Raw genomic sequence first — 16762 nt, 5'->3', positions numbered from 1 at the left:
CTGGGAATTTAAAAAGGGCAAAACGTTTCCTCATTTTTCTTTTTGTCTGTATGACGATAACGTCGAAATCTATTTTCTATCTAGGGTCGGGACAAGGGAACACGTAATCAGAGGAATTCATTTACATTCCTTTCTGCGCGCACACGGGACCGTTTGGCTAGGGACGTCGCTATAAAACAGCTTTGCCGTCACAACTCTATCTTTTTAACCTTTTTTATTCCTTCTAAACATCTATCGGCATAAAAAACTTCACAGTTTTAAAGCGAAACACCATACTAGAACATTCTCTATTGATCATAGACCCAAGAAATCAGACAAAATGGGTGTCATCTCCGCTGTCTTACTCATTCTTATCACCATCCTCTGTAAGGAAGCGAACCCAAAGGCCCTTTCCTGAATATCCAATACTAATGCTCTACCCACAGTCCCTCCGATCGGTGTTTGGGCCGTCGCCGGTTGTGGCGCAGATTTCCTAATCAGTAAGTTCTCTACCATCAAGATCGATATCGATTTTCCTTCAACCCCGTACTAACAGAATTTGCCCCCTCTAGATATCTGCCTCACAATTCTCGGTTACCTCCCCGGCCACGTGCACGCATTCTACATAATATACGTCTATTACGAACGTAAAGAAGCAGCTATCGCAGGCGTAATTCACCGACGGGATGCACCGGGGGTTTACTCGCACAGGGTTAACACCGGGGGCGTCAGAGGGTACGGAACATTACAGGAGCAGAGTGGACCTCAGAGGGCCTAAAGCAGAAAGGTTCTTTTTTGGTCTTAAAGGAAGGGGACTACTTGCATAAAAATATTAGCTGTTCGAAGGATCTTACGATACGGGCATTGCATTGTACCAGAAGCCATAGCAAACGGAACTGGTTGGGTGTTTTAATTTATCGATCTCTGAATTCACTTTCAGGGAGTCAATTTTTTATGCGTCACTGCCTTTTGGCGAAACTGGTGGAGTTTATCATGCATGGGAAGGTTCTTGTTTTTTTCGTTTCCTTTCGTAGTATCAGTTCAATAATGCGTGCTGGTCTTTTTATTCTGCACATAATAGTATCAATCATTAGTCATCCTAATATCTAATTCGATACTCTTATACGACAAGAAGTGCTTGGATAGAAAACCTTAGTCTTTAAGTATTGTGTGTGTACCTACTTTGGTATATATATCTCAGCGTCCGACTCTCCTTTGAGCTCGGAGAGACCTTCAATTAGACTTTATATAATACTCTAGGCCTCCAAGGTAATCAAGTTCTATTCGTTCTTGTGATATCTATATACTGACGGAATTGATTAGAACGTATAGGAGAATTTTCCAGTTTCTCCGATGGAGATAGGTTGAAACTTCTGGTATACTTAAAAGACATTCACTAATACAAACCACAGTTTTGAAGCCACCCCCATTTACTCAATCAGGCCGCCTACGAGCCACCATATCTTATATATCACGAGGTACAATATTAATTAATGAAACAATATTATCTTGCATTCATTCCCCACCATCTACGAAGCCTAAGCTACCCCTCCTCGAACATATATGCAAGATATAACAAGTTTAAGGAAAATCAACAGCACGCCCTCAGCTCTCCCTCTGCAACGCCGAAATATGCACCACGCTATGCAACATAAAAGGGAAGAAACAATTCGGTCACTGACAAGACGTGGTGTTACACATGATTCCATATCCTGTTAGTGAAAGAATCGTCCTTAAACAAACGCCTCTCCATCATGCTCCCCATATCACAAACGCCACATATGCCTATGTATTGGGAAAAAGGAAAAGGAAAAGTATTGAAAACACTGATCATAACGCCGTTGCTCCTTCCATGTTTCACCGCCGCGCTATGCACCAGTATTACTCCGAAAAACACGCTGAAAAAATCACCGTAAAACATATTTGCATGAAGGCAAAGCCTGTTCCAGGGATCCCGGGGACAAGCCGAAAATATTAGCTGTATCTTTTTTCTTTTTCTTTTTCTTTTGTCATTTTTTCATTTTTTCAATGTTTTTTCTTCATTTCTATTCCTTTTTCCCTTCTGAACGGATTTAATCGTTCTCTCTTTGAAATGTTTCCCTTATATCGTCGCAACCCCTAATATTCGGCCCACTTAGTTGAAATCCTGTAAACCAAGTAAGGAGAAAACACATTGTCGAATTTAGAAGGAGGAAACGCCGCCATGTGGTGGATGGTATTGGCCCTGTCCGTGGAATTGTGGTGGTGGACCACCCTGCATCCCCTGATCTTGGAACATTAGCCCTCCAAATTGCTGTTGCATCTGTGGGTGTTGGCCGTGCTCCTGGAATACACGGTTTGGATGAGGTTGATCCATATGATTCGTACGCGGTGGTGAAGTCGATTGGTGGTGATGACCGTGAGGAGGCGAGTAACGATGGGGTGGGGGATACATAAATCCTCCCTGTGGATGGGGTCCCATGCTCGGGCCGTTGTTACCGTTATTAGCCCATTGAGGTGGGTGAGGATACATACCAGCTGGTCCACCTCCAAAGAACTGAGGAAAGGGGGGAGGAGTGAACCCATTGTTATCTCCAGGGTACCCGTATTGACCGTTATACATGGTTGGGTCGTAGAAGGGCATATGTCCTGGCATTTGCCCCGGCATTTGCCCCATCTGTTGCATACGTGCGTCGATGTGACCCTGGAACAAATGGGACATGTCAGGAATTGGGACGAATGGTGCAAAGGCCGGTTGGCATTGGGGCTGTGGGCATGGTCTATCATGGATCATCGTGGGGGGGTGTAGCCCTGATGGCGAGTGAGGACCAAAGTTAGGACCAACCTGAGGGTTGTATTGCTCGTTATGGTGGCTGTGGAATCCTTGAAATCCCTGCGGATGTTCTGCGCTGCGGGAATACTTTGAATGGGGTGGGGGAGTCATTCCGCCATTGCCGTGGCCCTGTCGATGGGTAGAGTCTGTTTGGCCTTGATTTCCAGCGTAGTTGCGTGGATGCTTGGAGAGCTCGCCATAAGGATGCTGTGATTGGAGGGTCGGCCTACTTCGTCGACTACTACTCGCGGTCTCGCTGTAGTAAGCACTTTGCTCATCAGTGTCCAGAACTGGAATGGCCTGGGGTGCATTTTGTCCGGCCCCAGGAGCACACATCGGGACAGTCGACACCTCTGTAGAGATAGGAACTGAAATTTCGGTTGGGGCAACGTTTGTGACAACGTTTGGGACAACATCTGGGGTTTCCGTGGAAATAGCGGCCAGAGTAGGAGGCTGCGATTGAACCGGGCGAGAGGCTTCGTTGGTCTCATCCTTTGCAATGTTTTCTTGAGATTCTTCGGGGACGGCCGTCATGGTCTTATTCTCCTCCACTTGGGCCTTTTGATCCTCTACCAATTCTGACTTGTTTTCTATAACAGCAGAGTGTGTGATCTGTCGAATGGATACTTTTCGTGATGGTGCAGGAGCAACAATATTGCTCGCCTCAGCTTTAGTATTATCATCGTCCTGCTTCGCTGTAGGTTCCTCGTTGTTCGTTGTCGGGGATGGCTCGCGAGTGCTATTGCGAGACTCAACATACTTATCAACAGCGTCCATGACTTCCGTAGCTCGAATAGTGGACGGGATTTTTAGACCAAATTTCTCCTTCAGAGCCTCAGAGAATTCCTCTTGGCTGACACGAGAACCCGAGGAACCACTCGAATTGCGGGTGTCGGATCGGGTAAGTGGAGGTGGAAAGCCCTCTTTGTTGTCCTCTGACTTCTTTCCGTTGGCCTTGAGGGCCTCGAGAATACCTTCGCCGAGTTCCTTTCTTTCGCTGTCGCTCAATCGCTTACGCCCAGGGATTGTAGGCTGGTGATTATCCGGGGAAGCCCTCTGTATAGAATTGTCATTGGGATCACTCGTCTGGAGACCCTTTAAAACGAGCTTTAGTCGATCCTCCTGAAAATCTCGTCAGCTGCCTATGCTAATTATTTTGGCCGTTAACTATCATCGAGACTCACCTTCGTCTCATTGGATAGGTTAGACGGAGTCGGAGCAGTCAGGGAACCATTTGAAATGACGGCATTCTCTGGCCTCTCAACCGAGATAATGGCGGGATCCTTGGAAAAGTTAGAACAAGTTTTAAAACGAGAGAGAGAGTACCAATGGAAAACATACAAGCTTCATGGCTTCTTCTGGTGTGAGTCTTCGGCCGATAGACTTGCCCCTTGCCCTATTCATTTCAGCCTCCTACATTCTATGGTTAGCTGTGAATAAAAGCTTAGGGTCTAAACAACTACTTACTAGAAGATCCCGGAGCTCATTGAGATTAATTGAAGTGCTGACTTTTTGTTCCGCATCAATCTTCTTGGCAGCCTAGATGGTTCCCAAGTATCAGATGTTAGGTTCTTTGATTAAATTTTTAGTCTGATCAGTGGCTTACCTCAACCTTATCTTTTTGCTCCGGCGAAGTGACTTCGAGAGGCGATTCCTTTAGGGACTGAATTTCGGTAGCCTTTCCGACAGCAATAACAGACTCGACTGGTAGCTCCTCGATCTTTTCTTGGACAGGAGTGTCCTTTGGAGCCTCAGATTGCTAGTCGCTATTAGCCCTGATCAACATGTTGCATTTTGAGATACGCAACTTACCTTGACGTTGGATTGTTCATCCGCTGACTTTTCAACTGGTGTATCAATCGTAGCGTCGCCGTCTGGCTGGGGCACAGAAGACGTGTTTTTCATCCCTTCGTCAACTTGAACAGTCTTTTCTGGAGTTCTGGCCCTATCACACACTCTCTGTATAAGGGGGTCTGGGGGCGACTTTTCGCTTTGGCCTTCGCTTTGGCCTTCGCTTTGGATGGTGCTAGTTTGGTCGTAAAACTTTGCAAGACGGGAGTGACGATGGTCACTAGTCTCTGCGAATGATACAAATAGACGCTTACGGCCTACAATCCGGAGGTTAAGCTCCTCCTTCGCTTTCAGGGCCGCTTCTGGTGTCGTAAACTTTACGAAGCCAAATCCTTTGATGAGACCGTTAGAGTACGCTGGCAAAGAAATAGAGACTACCTCGCCGAACTTCTTGCAGTATTCCTCGAGGTGCTCTGGCTTCGAGATGAGATCATCGTCAATGTTTTTAATGAAGATGTTCGACGGGTCTTCGGGGTCCTTAGTTTCCGGGACCGTCACTGGCAACGTGGGGGGTTCGGCTGGAGTAGTCTCGACAACCTGCATTTGCTGGGTTTGTTGAACATGATGAATGTTCAATGGACGAACATTTTCAGAGATATGACCCCCATAATGGTATCCGGCCTGACGATAGTGCCTAGGTGAGATGATTAAGGGTCTCCCGTGAATATCAGAGTGACTGGTGGGGACCGCCATGGAAGTTTCACCCGAGATTTTGAAAACACCAGTGGTGTCGTTAGAAGCGGAGCTATGCTTACTGATCGGGGAATCACCAACAGTGATGTTCCTGTGGGCATCGAAGCGATGTGGGTACTCAGTAGGACCAGAACAGGGGATCTGGCTACCGTGCATTGGGTGCATACCATGTTGGTTAACAAGTGGTGGGGACTGGTATGGCCCTTGGATGCCATGGGGAGGCATCTGTTGGTCGTATGGCAATGGTGGAGAAACGAGTCCGGAACCATAGTGACTCTGACCAACTACATGATGATTCACGGCTTGAGGATATTGTGGTTGGAACTGTTGAGGATAAGCCATCATTTGGGGGTCATAGAACTGTTGCTCGGCGGGATAGCCTTGCTGGTTTTGTCCCTGAAATTGAGGCTGGTAGCCATTGTCATGATGTTGGAAAGACCTGTGCTGTTTGAAACGTCCCGTGCCATTATTGGGTGGATATCTAGGTCCTCGGTTCCTATTAGGGAAGGGTTTGGGGCCTTCAAAGGGACGCTGCTCATGACGATGGAAGCTTTGAGGGCCTGGGTTTGTTGAGCGGAAGGGTGGAGCATTGTTGCGGCGAGCAACATTGAATGGCTCAAAAGTAATCTTGACGGCGCACCCGTTCCAAATCTGACCATCTTCCTTGTTGTAAAACTAGACCCTTCTATCAGCCATTGATTCTTGGATATTGGGGACGTGAGAGGAAAATTTGCCTTACCTCCTCAGCAACATTGGAAGAGTCAAAATTAATGGTCCCAAAACGACGACCGTCACGATCTTTATACTCAAAGATATGAGTATTGATAACGCGTCCGAAGGAGTTTCCGCGCTCCGTCAAATCTTGGACCTGAAATTTTTCCGGGAGGCCATAGATTGTGCAGGTGGAACTAGACGCACGATTTCCTCGAGGGGGGCCGGGGAAAGGACCCTTGTTCTCGAACTGCAAGCTGTCCGATTGCTTCCTAGTATGCACAGGCACTTGCGCCTGGCCGCGAACCGATGGAGGGCGGTCTGGGAGGGTCCTAGGGCCATTAGGAAGACCAGCGATACGAAAATCACCATGAGTACGAGGTGGCCCTTGGTTTCTATGCTCTCTTGGACGGCGAGCATTGAGACTCCTAAAGGAAATGTTAGCAAACATGCTAGGTGTGGATGTATCTGATCGGCTGTGATGGTTATGCTTACAATCGAGTCTCTCCAACGAAAACCCACCCGGCATCTAGAGCACGGGTGACGGAATCCTCGTGTTCGAAGGTTAGGAAACCGAAACATGGAGCATATTCGTAGGCCTTTTCATGATGCCGGTTGACCTTGAAAAAACCCTTGACAGGACCTGGAGTAGAGAAGGCTTAGAACTGGATCGTTGCAATAAAAGAGAGAAGGAGAGGGGAGGAGAGAACGAGTACTTACCAAACTGCGTAGCAGCTTGTTTAACGATATCCTCAGGCATCATTGGAGGAATGTTCGCGATGTGGATCATAAGTCGCTCGTTCTGCGGCTCACGATCAGGGAATCGCCTCCCTCCCATTGGTTTAGGTGGAAGTCCTTCGTTAGGCTGCTGCATTTTGAAGATCGAAAATGCAAGCGAGCAAGGAGCTTGATGGTGTGTGTCTAGCAGCTTTGTTAGAGTACGTACGGAGACGGAAAATATTGTTTGTGATAGCTGAAGACTCGAGATGGGTTTATGGAAGGAGAAAAGATGGGTTGGAGGGAAATTAGAGAAGTAGATTTTGATCAGATCGGATTGGCTTGATTTATCCTCGCGTCAAATGTAGATAGCTAGACCTCGGCGATGCTTGCTCGTGGCCAAGAATCTAAAAAAGCTGTTGCAACGATAGAAAGCACCAACACCAGGAGAGCTCCGAAGAGGCTACGAGCAGGAACCTGATGAAGCAAGCAGAGATGGTTTGCAGGAATGGAGGAATGGAAGAGGGGAAGAGGAAGAGAAGAAGAGAGGGAGGAAGAGATGATGGGAAAGACGGAGGAAGGGAGAAATGGAAGCAAGCAAGCAACGGGAGGTAGATGGGGTAACTTACCAGAGTTGTGTTTTGTGTGAGAGTTACGTGACTGAGATGGATTGAGAGAAGCTGAAGCAACGGAGAAGTCAGAATTGATAGTACAAGAAAGACGTTGCCGGGGGAGAAGGGGAGAGAGGAAGATGAAGACCTTGAGGGGATTGCTAGAGAGGAACTTGGTGACGGAATGTCAATTAGCTGTTGTTTGATGAAGTTGTCGTCGATGGGAGGAAGGTTGTTAGCTGAGGAACGGTCAGGCAAGAAGGAGATTGGGATATCGAACAAAGAGGTAGTTGCGATGGGAAAAGAGGAAGAGACGAAGTGGAAGTACGAGAGCGGGAATGTGAAGGGATTTTATGGTGATGTGAAGGGAAACGCGATGGATGGTGAAGGTTGCGAAGAAGGGACGGTAGGAGCGGGATGGGAGCTGGGTTGATTATTGAAATAATTAAATATTTCATTAAGGAAGAAAAAAAATATTGGAGAAACCGTCGACTTCTTCAACACACACCACACATACACACCCTCCCCCCTTCCCCTTGACAGCCCCCAACACATCCCGTTCATTCATTCATTCATTTGTCCTCACTATTATTTTATATAGACTATCATCAGGCCCTCGAGTTCGCCAATCCAGCCTATCTTAACCCCCCTTATAGTGGTCTTCCGATGATACCATACTGAACCCGTGCGTAGCAACAGGTGACTATCTTACCGAAACAGGGCATCCAATCTCCTCTCGAATAGACGGCCATACCGTTTATGATACTCGATTCTGCTGCAATAGTCTCTTCCGTATCTACCACAACTATAATTTAGGACGCTGAAGCCCAGAAACCACGAAGCTCCTTAATAAGTGTTGCTGTCTACGAGAGTCCAATCGAGTACCACTTAGCTTACACCCAAAAACACCTAGGCTAGGAAGCCTATATTCGCCTATTATTTACCAGCACTATTCTGCCCCAATAACAGTCTTCCTGCCTGACAGATTATCGAAAACAATACACCGATATTGCGATACCAGGACAATAGGATATACATCTGACAAGCATAGAGCTGTTCTTCCACAACACAAATCCTGTGTTGCATCTTGAACATCCCATCCTTACATCCTTCCCTTTTGCGGCGAATTGCCTTTTACGGCGAAGCGAACTTGAAGCCTCGTCCATTCGCGTGGCTGCGCCTAGCATTCACGTGGGTAGACAGTATCTGGTATGAGTACTTGGTCTGGTACCATGCATTCTTCCGTATTTTCCATTTTCACTCTTTTATTTTATTTTATCTTTTTTATTTTTATTTTTTATTTGATATTACTCATGCATCTAGAATTAGAATATATCGAATATCGACTGCCTATAGTATTGCGGAACCTCCCTGTCATGATAATCTATATATCCCGTCGATGACAATATGAAACAGATTATGGACCCAAACCCCTGTCCTTAAATCTGCATTTTACAGCCTTCAAATTCTAGATATCAATTCCCCAACCTTCGCCTACTAGGAACCCTGCGCCAGGATCCCTCCCTTCAACCTGACGTAGCACTCTCCACATTCTTGTGTAACCCACCATCCCCATGAAATCCAACGTCCCCGCCCAATTCTTTCGGTCTCGTGCGACCAATTAACCTTTCCAACGTCTATCCCGCTGGCCAGGATATATCCCATGCCTAATGTATCCTTGGCGATATAATAAATAACGAGGAATCCTTACGTCTTGAAATTATCCTTATGACGTCAAGATAGCATTGTGAAACCGAAATGCATTAGGTATTCACCATGAGCTCCTCGAAAAAAAGGTGCCCTGTGTGTCAGCCATAGTTGAAACTGCATGAAAATCGGAGCGCCTATGTTCTTAGCTTTCTTAGATACACAGTCTCTGGAAAATTCCGCAAAGTAGGAAGCCATGCCGAATCCCCAAAATCGGCGCGTAAATTTGTTTTTTCGACAATTGATCTTTGAGACTCGTAAAGGCAATCGTGTTATATGTCTATTTGTCTGTAAGGACGCTCGCTACTATTCGACCTAGTGCATCTGCTGCGCAGTAGCAATTCACCTCGGATGTGCAGAAAAGCACATAGCTACGTGCATATATTCACGGTCGGGCGATGCCGGAGCCGAAAAGAATTGTCACGGAGAATACAATTGCAATGGCCATTCACACGCTTAAAAAGAGAAAAACTCGTCAAGTTCGAGCCCGAGCCAGTTGAATTTCACCCAACAACTCGACTGTGTAACCTCAAAAAAGTCAACGAAATGCATGGTGGTCAAATTAGGGCTTTAGCGCTGACAATGGTCTACACGGAGTAGCTAGTCTCGGAAAATTGGTCAATGGCTTTTTGACAAGCTTTACGGGTTCTTTATCTGCATTATCAATCGGAATAATCTTCTCCAATAGATACGCAATGCCACCTTAGAGGTCATCTGGCCTTCTCGAATTATCTTAGCATCTCAACCCTTTCCTTTGTAGCTAGGCTATTATTGCATCGACTGTTGTGCACCGCATACGAAGGCACGAAGTAACCAAAGAGGAGAGAGGGATATCAAGCGTAAGCCAACACAAAAAAAAAAAAAAAAAAAAATAACCAGCACCACTTCTTGGGACGGGATGTCCACCCCCACGTATATTTGCGGATACTCGAGGCAAGGTCTACAACGGCTAAGCTAGGGTGCCGTTCTCAAGGGTTGACGTCCATAATAGGAGCATGGGATAACATCCGTCGCGATTAAATCTTGTACCGATATTGATATCAAATTCTCTCACGAAAACACTTTCATTCAAAGCCACAACTTTTGCACTAAGCTATTCGGCGTTCAGCAACAAAAAAGAACTTCTCGAGGTATCGCCTATCGACGACGGACACCCTAACTCGCTACTAGCGTGGGCTTTAGTTTAAGGGAAACCAGGAAGGTAAAAAACTTAGGTACCAGTCTAACTGGTGCACGGTGCGAAAAAAAAAAAGTCGCAATCAGCACCCTGCTCTATCGTGATAATCACACAAAATCCCCAAGAGATCTCATCAGAATATGTCGACACCACATATCCCTTTGATGAATGCCATTTCGTCACATCATATACCTCAGCTCGCACGATCTAAGACACATGCTAACTAATGTTATAAGCTCATCCCGGCACAGAAACTAGAAGTTGGAAGAGAAAAAGGCGCACTTAAGGGGATCCGATTTAAAGGGCTGTTGCGAAGGCATGCAAATCACTACTTGTGATCGAAGCTGTACAGTTGTGGAGAACACCCACAGCAAATGCAAAGGCCCCCACCCCGAAACACCTTGTTTCGCAGGCCATTAAATGCGCATCCCGGGCAATATCCGAATCGCAACCTCACCCGCACATAGTTCTTATTTACCCATGAGCAAGAGTACCGAATTCGTCGACGATGCAACAGAACGGGGTATTTTGAGGCATGAAATGTTATCCCAACGTGCTCGTTGGCTTGAGCTTCTCAACCCGGCGAGGTTTCGCTGTGGCCCCCACGAATTGAAGCGAGAATACCCGTTTACCACCGTACTTGGCTACTGATGATAGCTTGGATAGCCCGTATAATGGTTACCCACTCCACGAATACGGAAGGCAAGGTGTCTTTAGCACCTTTCTAGTGTTAAAATAATTTTCTTCGGATGGAAAAATTTCAGTTCGCAAGGAGCTTATCAAGACTTGTTATCAAGGTTATCGCTTAGGTTATTTAGTTAGTCTGCGAAGGAAAAAATGTCTTAAAAGAATAAAATGTTATCAAATTCCGCAACGTGCGAACTCGGAGCGCTTGCGAACGGAAGAGTCATACACTTTTCAGTATATCTTGCACTGCTCTCAATTAATGGAAAACTCGCATCAAATTAACATCGATCAACTCATACACAACATCAACTTCTGAACGCGTGGTGGGAACTTCTTGGTACGTATACAACTTGATATGCAGATACAAACCTAATAGTCCATGGCACATGCACACTCGACACGCCTGTTTTTCTTCTTTCCCTGTGTCTCTTTCTCCACACTTTTCTTTCGGCAACGTCGGTGAGCCGTGAGCCGTCTATGTTGGCTGGAATTTTCTGAACCTGCATATATCCGCAAGAGAAACTTGAGTGTTGCAAAGTATCAGGGTTTCAGGACTGTTTGATGGAAGCGGGTCCATCGTCATTTTTATCTGTGTATTTCTCCTTGCCTGGGTTTTCTGATTTTCATAAACTGCATATTGCAACATTTTGGGGCATATTTTCTATTTTCCTTCGATACGAAAGTCCTGGCCGGGGGGCCAAAAAACGCCCTGAAGCACAGACATGTATGGACCAAAAAAGGGTTGCGCCAGGTAACTTTTTCGACCACGCTGCTGGTAAAGACGCCCCCAATTTTGTACGGTGTACAGCCCTCGTTACGACGGCAGACAGCTCCATTTACCTTGTGCGATCCATGATTCCAGTACTTCTTCTGCGCTGTGCTTGCCCGATTTTCCCCACCTTTCCCAAATGGAAAAGGCGGAGAACAGCTGGACATGGTTGCTCTTTTTCAACGTTCAAGGACCTGAAAGGGTGTGGGATGTCCATTGCATTGCATCCAACAAAAACAGTCAAGACCTTGTCCCTCTCACAGAGCCTGGGCTAGGCTACATGGAGCTTGCTTCGACTATCGAAGCCGGTTGGCCTGCATCATGCCTCTGCAGCAGAATACCCACAGACACATGGCCTTCGTTGAGACTAAGGATCGAAAGACCATTAACATGCGCTCGTTCATTTTAGCGCTAAAAGACCAATGATCTTCTGACAGCCCTTTCCCCAGATCAAGACTGACCGACCATAACCCCCAAAAACAGCACAGTCTCTTTTTTTCTACTTGCCTCCTATCCGCCTTGACCCAATCGCAACGGAACGAGTCTTGCAAAATTCGATTAAGTAATTCTTCCTGATTATACCTTCCCATCCTTTCCCCAGATTTTTCTTCTTTCCCCGTTTTTTTTTCACTTCTTGCACGAACAGATATCCATTTTTCATTTTGCTGTTGATTTTTTGCTGACTTCTTGCATTTCGTGGGGAAGGCACTGTCGAAACCAAGCCAAGTACCTTTTGCGAGCGGATTTATTATCGGACGGGCTTCCCAGAACGCCGAGAATATACTGGCCGCTTTCCGTCCGCCGTCTCACTGAGTGGGAAGATCCGAGGAACCTTAGAAGAGGGTGTTACTTTGCTGCATCATAGATAAACGGGGTAAATCGACGGGGTAGCCTGTATTAGTTCTGAGAATTAGAACAGTCAAAGGCGAGTCGAAAGCTGGGCTGAGAAGCGGTTAGCTTTGCCTTAGCTTGGCGAACGGGAACGTCCTTTCCAACGAGGTCAACACGTTCTTCGCTCGACGGGACCACATCGATATTCCTTTCTCTCTGACAGCAAACACCACATATTGCAAATTGCTTTTTACAACATCCCTCTTTCTTCGTCCTTGGATCTCTTTTGCTTTGTGCAAGGCGATAGCGCGCGAGCCCGTGGTATCGGCGTCCTGGTTTGAATATGTCGATTCGGTTCCTTGTTAGTAGGCCACTGTTTTGATTTGTCCGATTGCTTCCCCCATACTCCACTCTTCTATACTTGACATATATTACCCTTCCTTGATCCCTTCTTGGATCCCTTCTCGGGTCCTTCCCCCCCTGCGCGGACTAAATACAGCAATTTGATCTCTTTGTCCCCACTTGCACCAAGGCTTTCCTCAATCGATCCCCATCTTCTCTCATATTCTAATCGTATATTTCCTTTTCATTTTTCAAATATTTCCTTTTGAAAAAAAATATATATATATATATAAAAATTTACATTATCGCACTTTGCCATTCTACCATGCCATTTTCTTCCCCAAACCGCCTGTCTGAATTATACCAATGGAGTTCACGAAGCGACAGAGGTAGCATGTCCGGTCCCTCAAACGATGGAGGCTCCCAACCCATCCCAATGAGTAGGCCTCCCATGTCCCTACGAAAGCTCTCGTTAAGATCCGTTCATGGAACCATCTATGAAACCACTCCACCAGCCTCCCCGTCTTCCTTCAGCTCTGTTTCCGCAGGTGCAGGATCTACCGCATCTTCGGATGTCGAATGGAGAGCAAAGCGTATGAACGGCAGCGTCAATTCCAACTTTTCCAGTGTTAGCGACAGTGTGGATAGCTTACGAACTACTGTGCGGTTCTCACAGGACTGTCGGCTCAGCCTTATTCACATCCCGCGCGACTTGTATCCGCATTTCTTGCAACCGATTTTAAAACTTGTCCTACCCTTTCAGGATTCGAGGAAAGATGAAAATGGACAGCTACCGACCGTCGGCGAGGAGGATAGATATTATTCGATGACAGAAAGTGGGTATCAGCCGAGTAACGGAAGTACGGATGTTGGACAAGTATTTGTCAATGTTTCGATAACACCAGTCGAGTGCTCCGTCGTATGTGCACATGACACCGCCCAAGAATTATTTCAACCTCTACTGGACGCCTTGGAGCCGGAGCGTAGGGAAACCGTTGTGATATCCGAGGACGACTATGTAGTCATCCAAGTTGACGGGGAAGGATTTGACGCCGGCCAAAGAGTTCTCGAATTGACTAGCCCATTAGCAATGGCTGGGGTGTAAGTTTATGAAACCTATCATGCTGATATCTATAGTGGATACTAACCGCTTCCTAGATCAATCTTCTTCATCACAACATACTTTTCAGATTACATCCTCGTTCCAGCCCGTAATCGCTCTAATGTAACAAAGGCTCTTCAACGGCGAGGCTTCGCATTTGAGAAGCACATTGACGCCTATGTCACTCACCATCGTGCTCCGAGTGAATCCCAACCGCCCACTCCACCACCAACAATCACCATCCCGGAACTCCAAGAACGCACATTTAGCTCACTCAAGCAGCACAACATAAGCCCACAAGTTAGCCGAAACTCCGAGCTTCTCCTCTGCGCAGGCCGCCGAAGTACCAACCTAACACCCGACGAAACAATGCATCTGGGACTTGTGCAATGTCTGATCAACAAACCGGATTTCCTATCCGTGACCCTTACGGATACAGAGCCACCATCCTTCCTATTGGAGAGACATATGCTCCGACTTTTCGGCCCCGAAGATACTTTGTTGGGCAACAAGCACGAAATTCTAATCCCGATTGTACTCGACCTTCGAGACTTACCGGTCGAATCGACCGGTATCGTGTGTGGTGTCGCAGGTAGACTGTGCGGAGATACCGGAGGGTTCTTGGAGCGGTCCGATCCAGTCGAGATGTCGTACCTTAGTACGGCTCGAGCTGGTACTGTCATGGTGGCCGAGGATAACATTAATAGGGCAATGTCAGCCCTCCAGTTCTAATATATGTGGGACTCGCTCTAGGGGTGGTTTCCTCCCACCTATCACCCTGATTTTTCTTCTTCTTCTTCTTCTCACTTTCATCCTTTCAGCGTCTTCAAGGGTAATGTACACCATAGCGTAAAAAGTAGCATTTCTATTTCCGCAAAACTTTTGTTAATGTCTATTTCCTTCTCCGAAAAAACATGTTGCTTCTCACTTCTTCAAACCGCGAAACCAGCTACTTCTTTTTCCTTGACTCACAAAAAAAAAACAGCATCATCTCCACCAAAAAACGAACATCGAAATCATGCTCAACTCTGGCGTTTATCTACTTTCCGCTCTTCTACTTCTTTTTCCTATTAATTCTTGTAAATGTTTTATTACCTATCATCCTTTTCTTTTCTTCCTTTCTGTTTTGTGACATGCCCAAAGATGTATATGCATAGGTCAGAGACCCCAAGCTCGAGAATAGGGTGTGGTCATTTCATGAGCGTCAACTTTCTGTGGAGGACTTTGTCTAGATATATACTAACGATAACTATTGCATCCTGATACCCCCGTACCTGGTTTATTCTCGATCTTTTGCAATTTTTTCATTCAAACGATGTTAATCTAGAAGTAAACGATACTCTGGGTTAGTTAAACCAAAGTACACATCTTCTAAACAAACTTTAAACCATCTCCAAGAATAGCTCTCGACTCCTAGATCTACCTTCACCTATAAAGATCAAGCCAATCAATTAAAAACTAAACCCACGATGACGACTCAAAATTCAAGGTATTTCAAAGTCGCCCAGGGCACTGTTGCGTTGAGGCTACACCAACGCATTGTGGCGCCGATCCATCCATCAACCGCGTGTATCCGCCACGGTGCCCTCGAAATTGTGGCACACGCAGCTCCCCAAAAGGACAAGTCGACAAGCTCACGATACACCAACTCGCTCCAGCCCATCTCGAGCGTCGGACTACACCACCCACCACATATACCCTCCCTCTCTCCCTCATACCCCCCTTGTACAAACCGTCAAAATGCATAGCTCGTAAGTTTGTACCCAAATACCCCTATTCTATGACCGAACTTCCATTCAATGCTAACGTACAATACACCAGTCTCGTCCGTCTCCAACAGGTCTTCGGATTCCTCACCACAGTCAGTTTCGTACTGGCGAGCATAATCGCGCTGACGTCGTATACCTACCCCATGAACCCGACGGCATCGATAAAGATTAACGATATCGCCGTGTATGTTAATCAATCCCGCGACCGATTGTTCCTCCAAAAGCAATTCGAACTAACGACGGGTATACGCTAGTATCAAACGACGTTCCGGTGGATATTACTCAACAAGACAGAACGAATATGCGAATATAAAATTCGACTTGGACGCCGGTACGGCTCTACTTCCCCATCCACGGCATATACATATACATACAGAGCACTGGATTAACACGGATAAACAATAGACTTTGAATCCCTCTACAACTGGAACACAAAACAAATCTTCGTCTGGATCTCTGCAACCTACGGCGGTGATAGATACGTAAGTCCCGAATAACCTCTCTTTTCACTTCGCAAATCAATTGACTAACCAATCATCAGCCAACGAACGAAGCCGTAATCTGGGACAAAATCATCACCGCCGCCGCCCCTTCTAAGAAACTTACCCTTAAAAATATAAAAGCAAAATACAACATTCACGATATCACCGGTGAATACGCACAAAGGAATGCTACATTGAAATTGTCTTGGAACGTACAACCTCACGTCGGTGTTCTGATGTGGGGTGGTGTAGGGGAAAGTATAACGAAGAGCTTCGTGTTCCCCACTGAGAAGGCTAGAAATGCCGTATAAACAAGGTATGGTAGTTGGTAGTTAGAATGTTAGCGATACCATCCCTTGAGAATTTTGAATTTAGCTTTGATTGTGAAAAGAAAAAGCCGGGCCGTTCCATCTAGCGTTCATCGTTCGTCGCACAGCTTTATAATTTACTAGGGCTTGAGATATTACTTAATTGGTAGGTTCACATCTACGAGTTATGGATCTGAAGGTTTAACGCGAGTGA

General features: G+C 46.2%; 4 protein-coding genes across 5 annotated transcripts; 3 read left to right on the top strand and 1 right to left on the bottom strand.

Moving 5' to 3' along the window:
* Positions 1 to 319: 319 nt before the first annotated feature.
* DFL_009634 (uncharacterized protein) lies at positions 320 to 757 on the top strand (the record flags this gene model as incomplete). The annotated part of the gene is made up of 3 exons (XM_067639553.1): positions 320 to 365; positions 426 to 479; positions 552 to 757. 3 exons carry the CDS (start codon positions 320 to 322, stop codon positions 755 to 757), a joined length of 306 nt encoding a protein of 101 aa, XP_067487330.1.
* A 1404-nt stretch (positions 758 to 2161) lies between these two features.
* Positions 2162 to 6920, bottom strand: DFL_009633 (uncharacterized protein; the record flags this gene model as incomplete). 2 transcript variants are annotated; one of them, XM_067639552.1, is made up of 9 exons in its annotated part: positions 2162 to 3913; positions 3976 to 4074; positions 4133 to 4204; positions 4259 to 4330; positions 4398 to 4550; positions 4604 to 6010; positions 6075 to 6474; positions 6542 to 6689; positions 6767 to 6920. In XM_067639552.1, the coding sequence occupies 9 exons, from the start codon at positions 6918 to 6920 to the stop codon at positions 2162 to 2164; spliced, it is 4257 nt and encodes a 1418-aa protein (XP_067487329.1). The 2 variants fall into 2 exon arrangements, with proteins under 2 accessions (XP_067487329.1, XP_067487328.1); XM_067639551.1 differs by lacking the exons at positions 2162 to 3913; positions 3976 to 4074; positions 4133 to 4204; ... (2 more) ...; positions 4604 to 6010; positions 6075 to 6474 and having other exon boundaries at positions 6538 to 6689.
* Positions 6921 to 13281: 6361 nt separating this feature from the next.
* On the top strand, positions 13282 to 14721 carry DFL_009632 (uncharacterized protein; the record flags this gene model as incomplete). Its single annotated transcript, XM_067639550.1, has 2 exons — positions 13282 to 13988; positions 14046 to 14721. 2 exons carry the CDS (start codon positions 13282 to 13284, stop codon positions 14719 to 14721), a joined length of 1383 nt encoding a protein of 460 aa, XP_067487327.1.
* Positions 14722 to 15729: 1008 nt separating this feature from the next.
* On the top strand, positions 15730 to 16551 carry DFL_009631 (uncharacterized protein; the record flags this gene model as incomplete). Its single annotated transcript, XM_067639549.1, has 5 exons — positions 15730 to 15740; positions 15811 to 15942; positions 16013 to 16089; positions 16164 to 16240; positions 16300 to 16551. 5 exons carry the CDS (start codon positions 15730 to 15732, stop codon positions 16549 to 16551), a joined length of 549 nt encoding a protein of 182 aa, XP_067487326.1.
* Between the last annotated feature and the right edge of the window lie 211 nt (positions 16552 to 16762).

The sequence above is a fragment of the Arthrobotrys flagrans genome, assembly GCF_004000055.1.
Source record: "Arthrobotrys flagrans strain CBS H-5679 chromosome Unknown unitig_1, whole genome shotgun sequence".
Taxonomy (NCBI): Eukaryota; Fungi; Ascomycota; class Orbiliomycetes; order Orbiliales; family Orbiliaceae; genus Arthrobotrys; species Arthrobotrys flagrans.
Note: the sequence above shows the minus strand (reverse complement) of the source record. Positions and strands in the feature narration are given on the sequence as shown.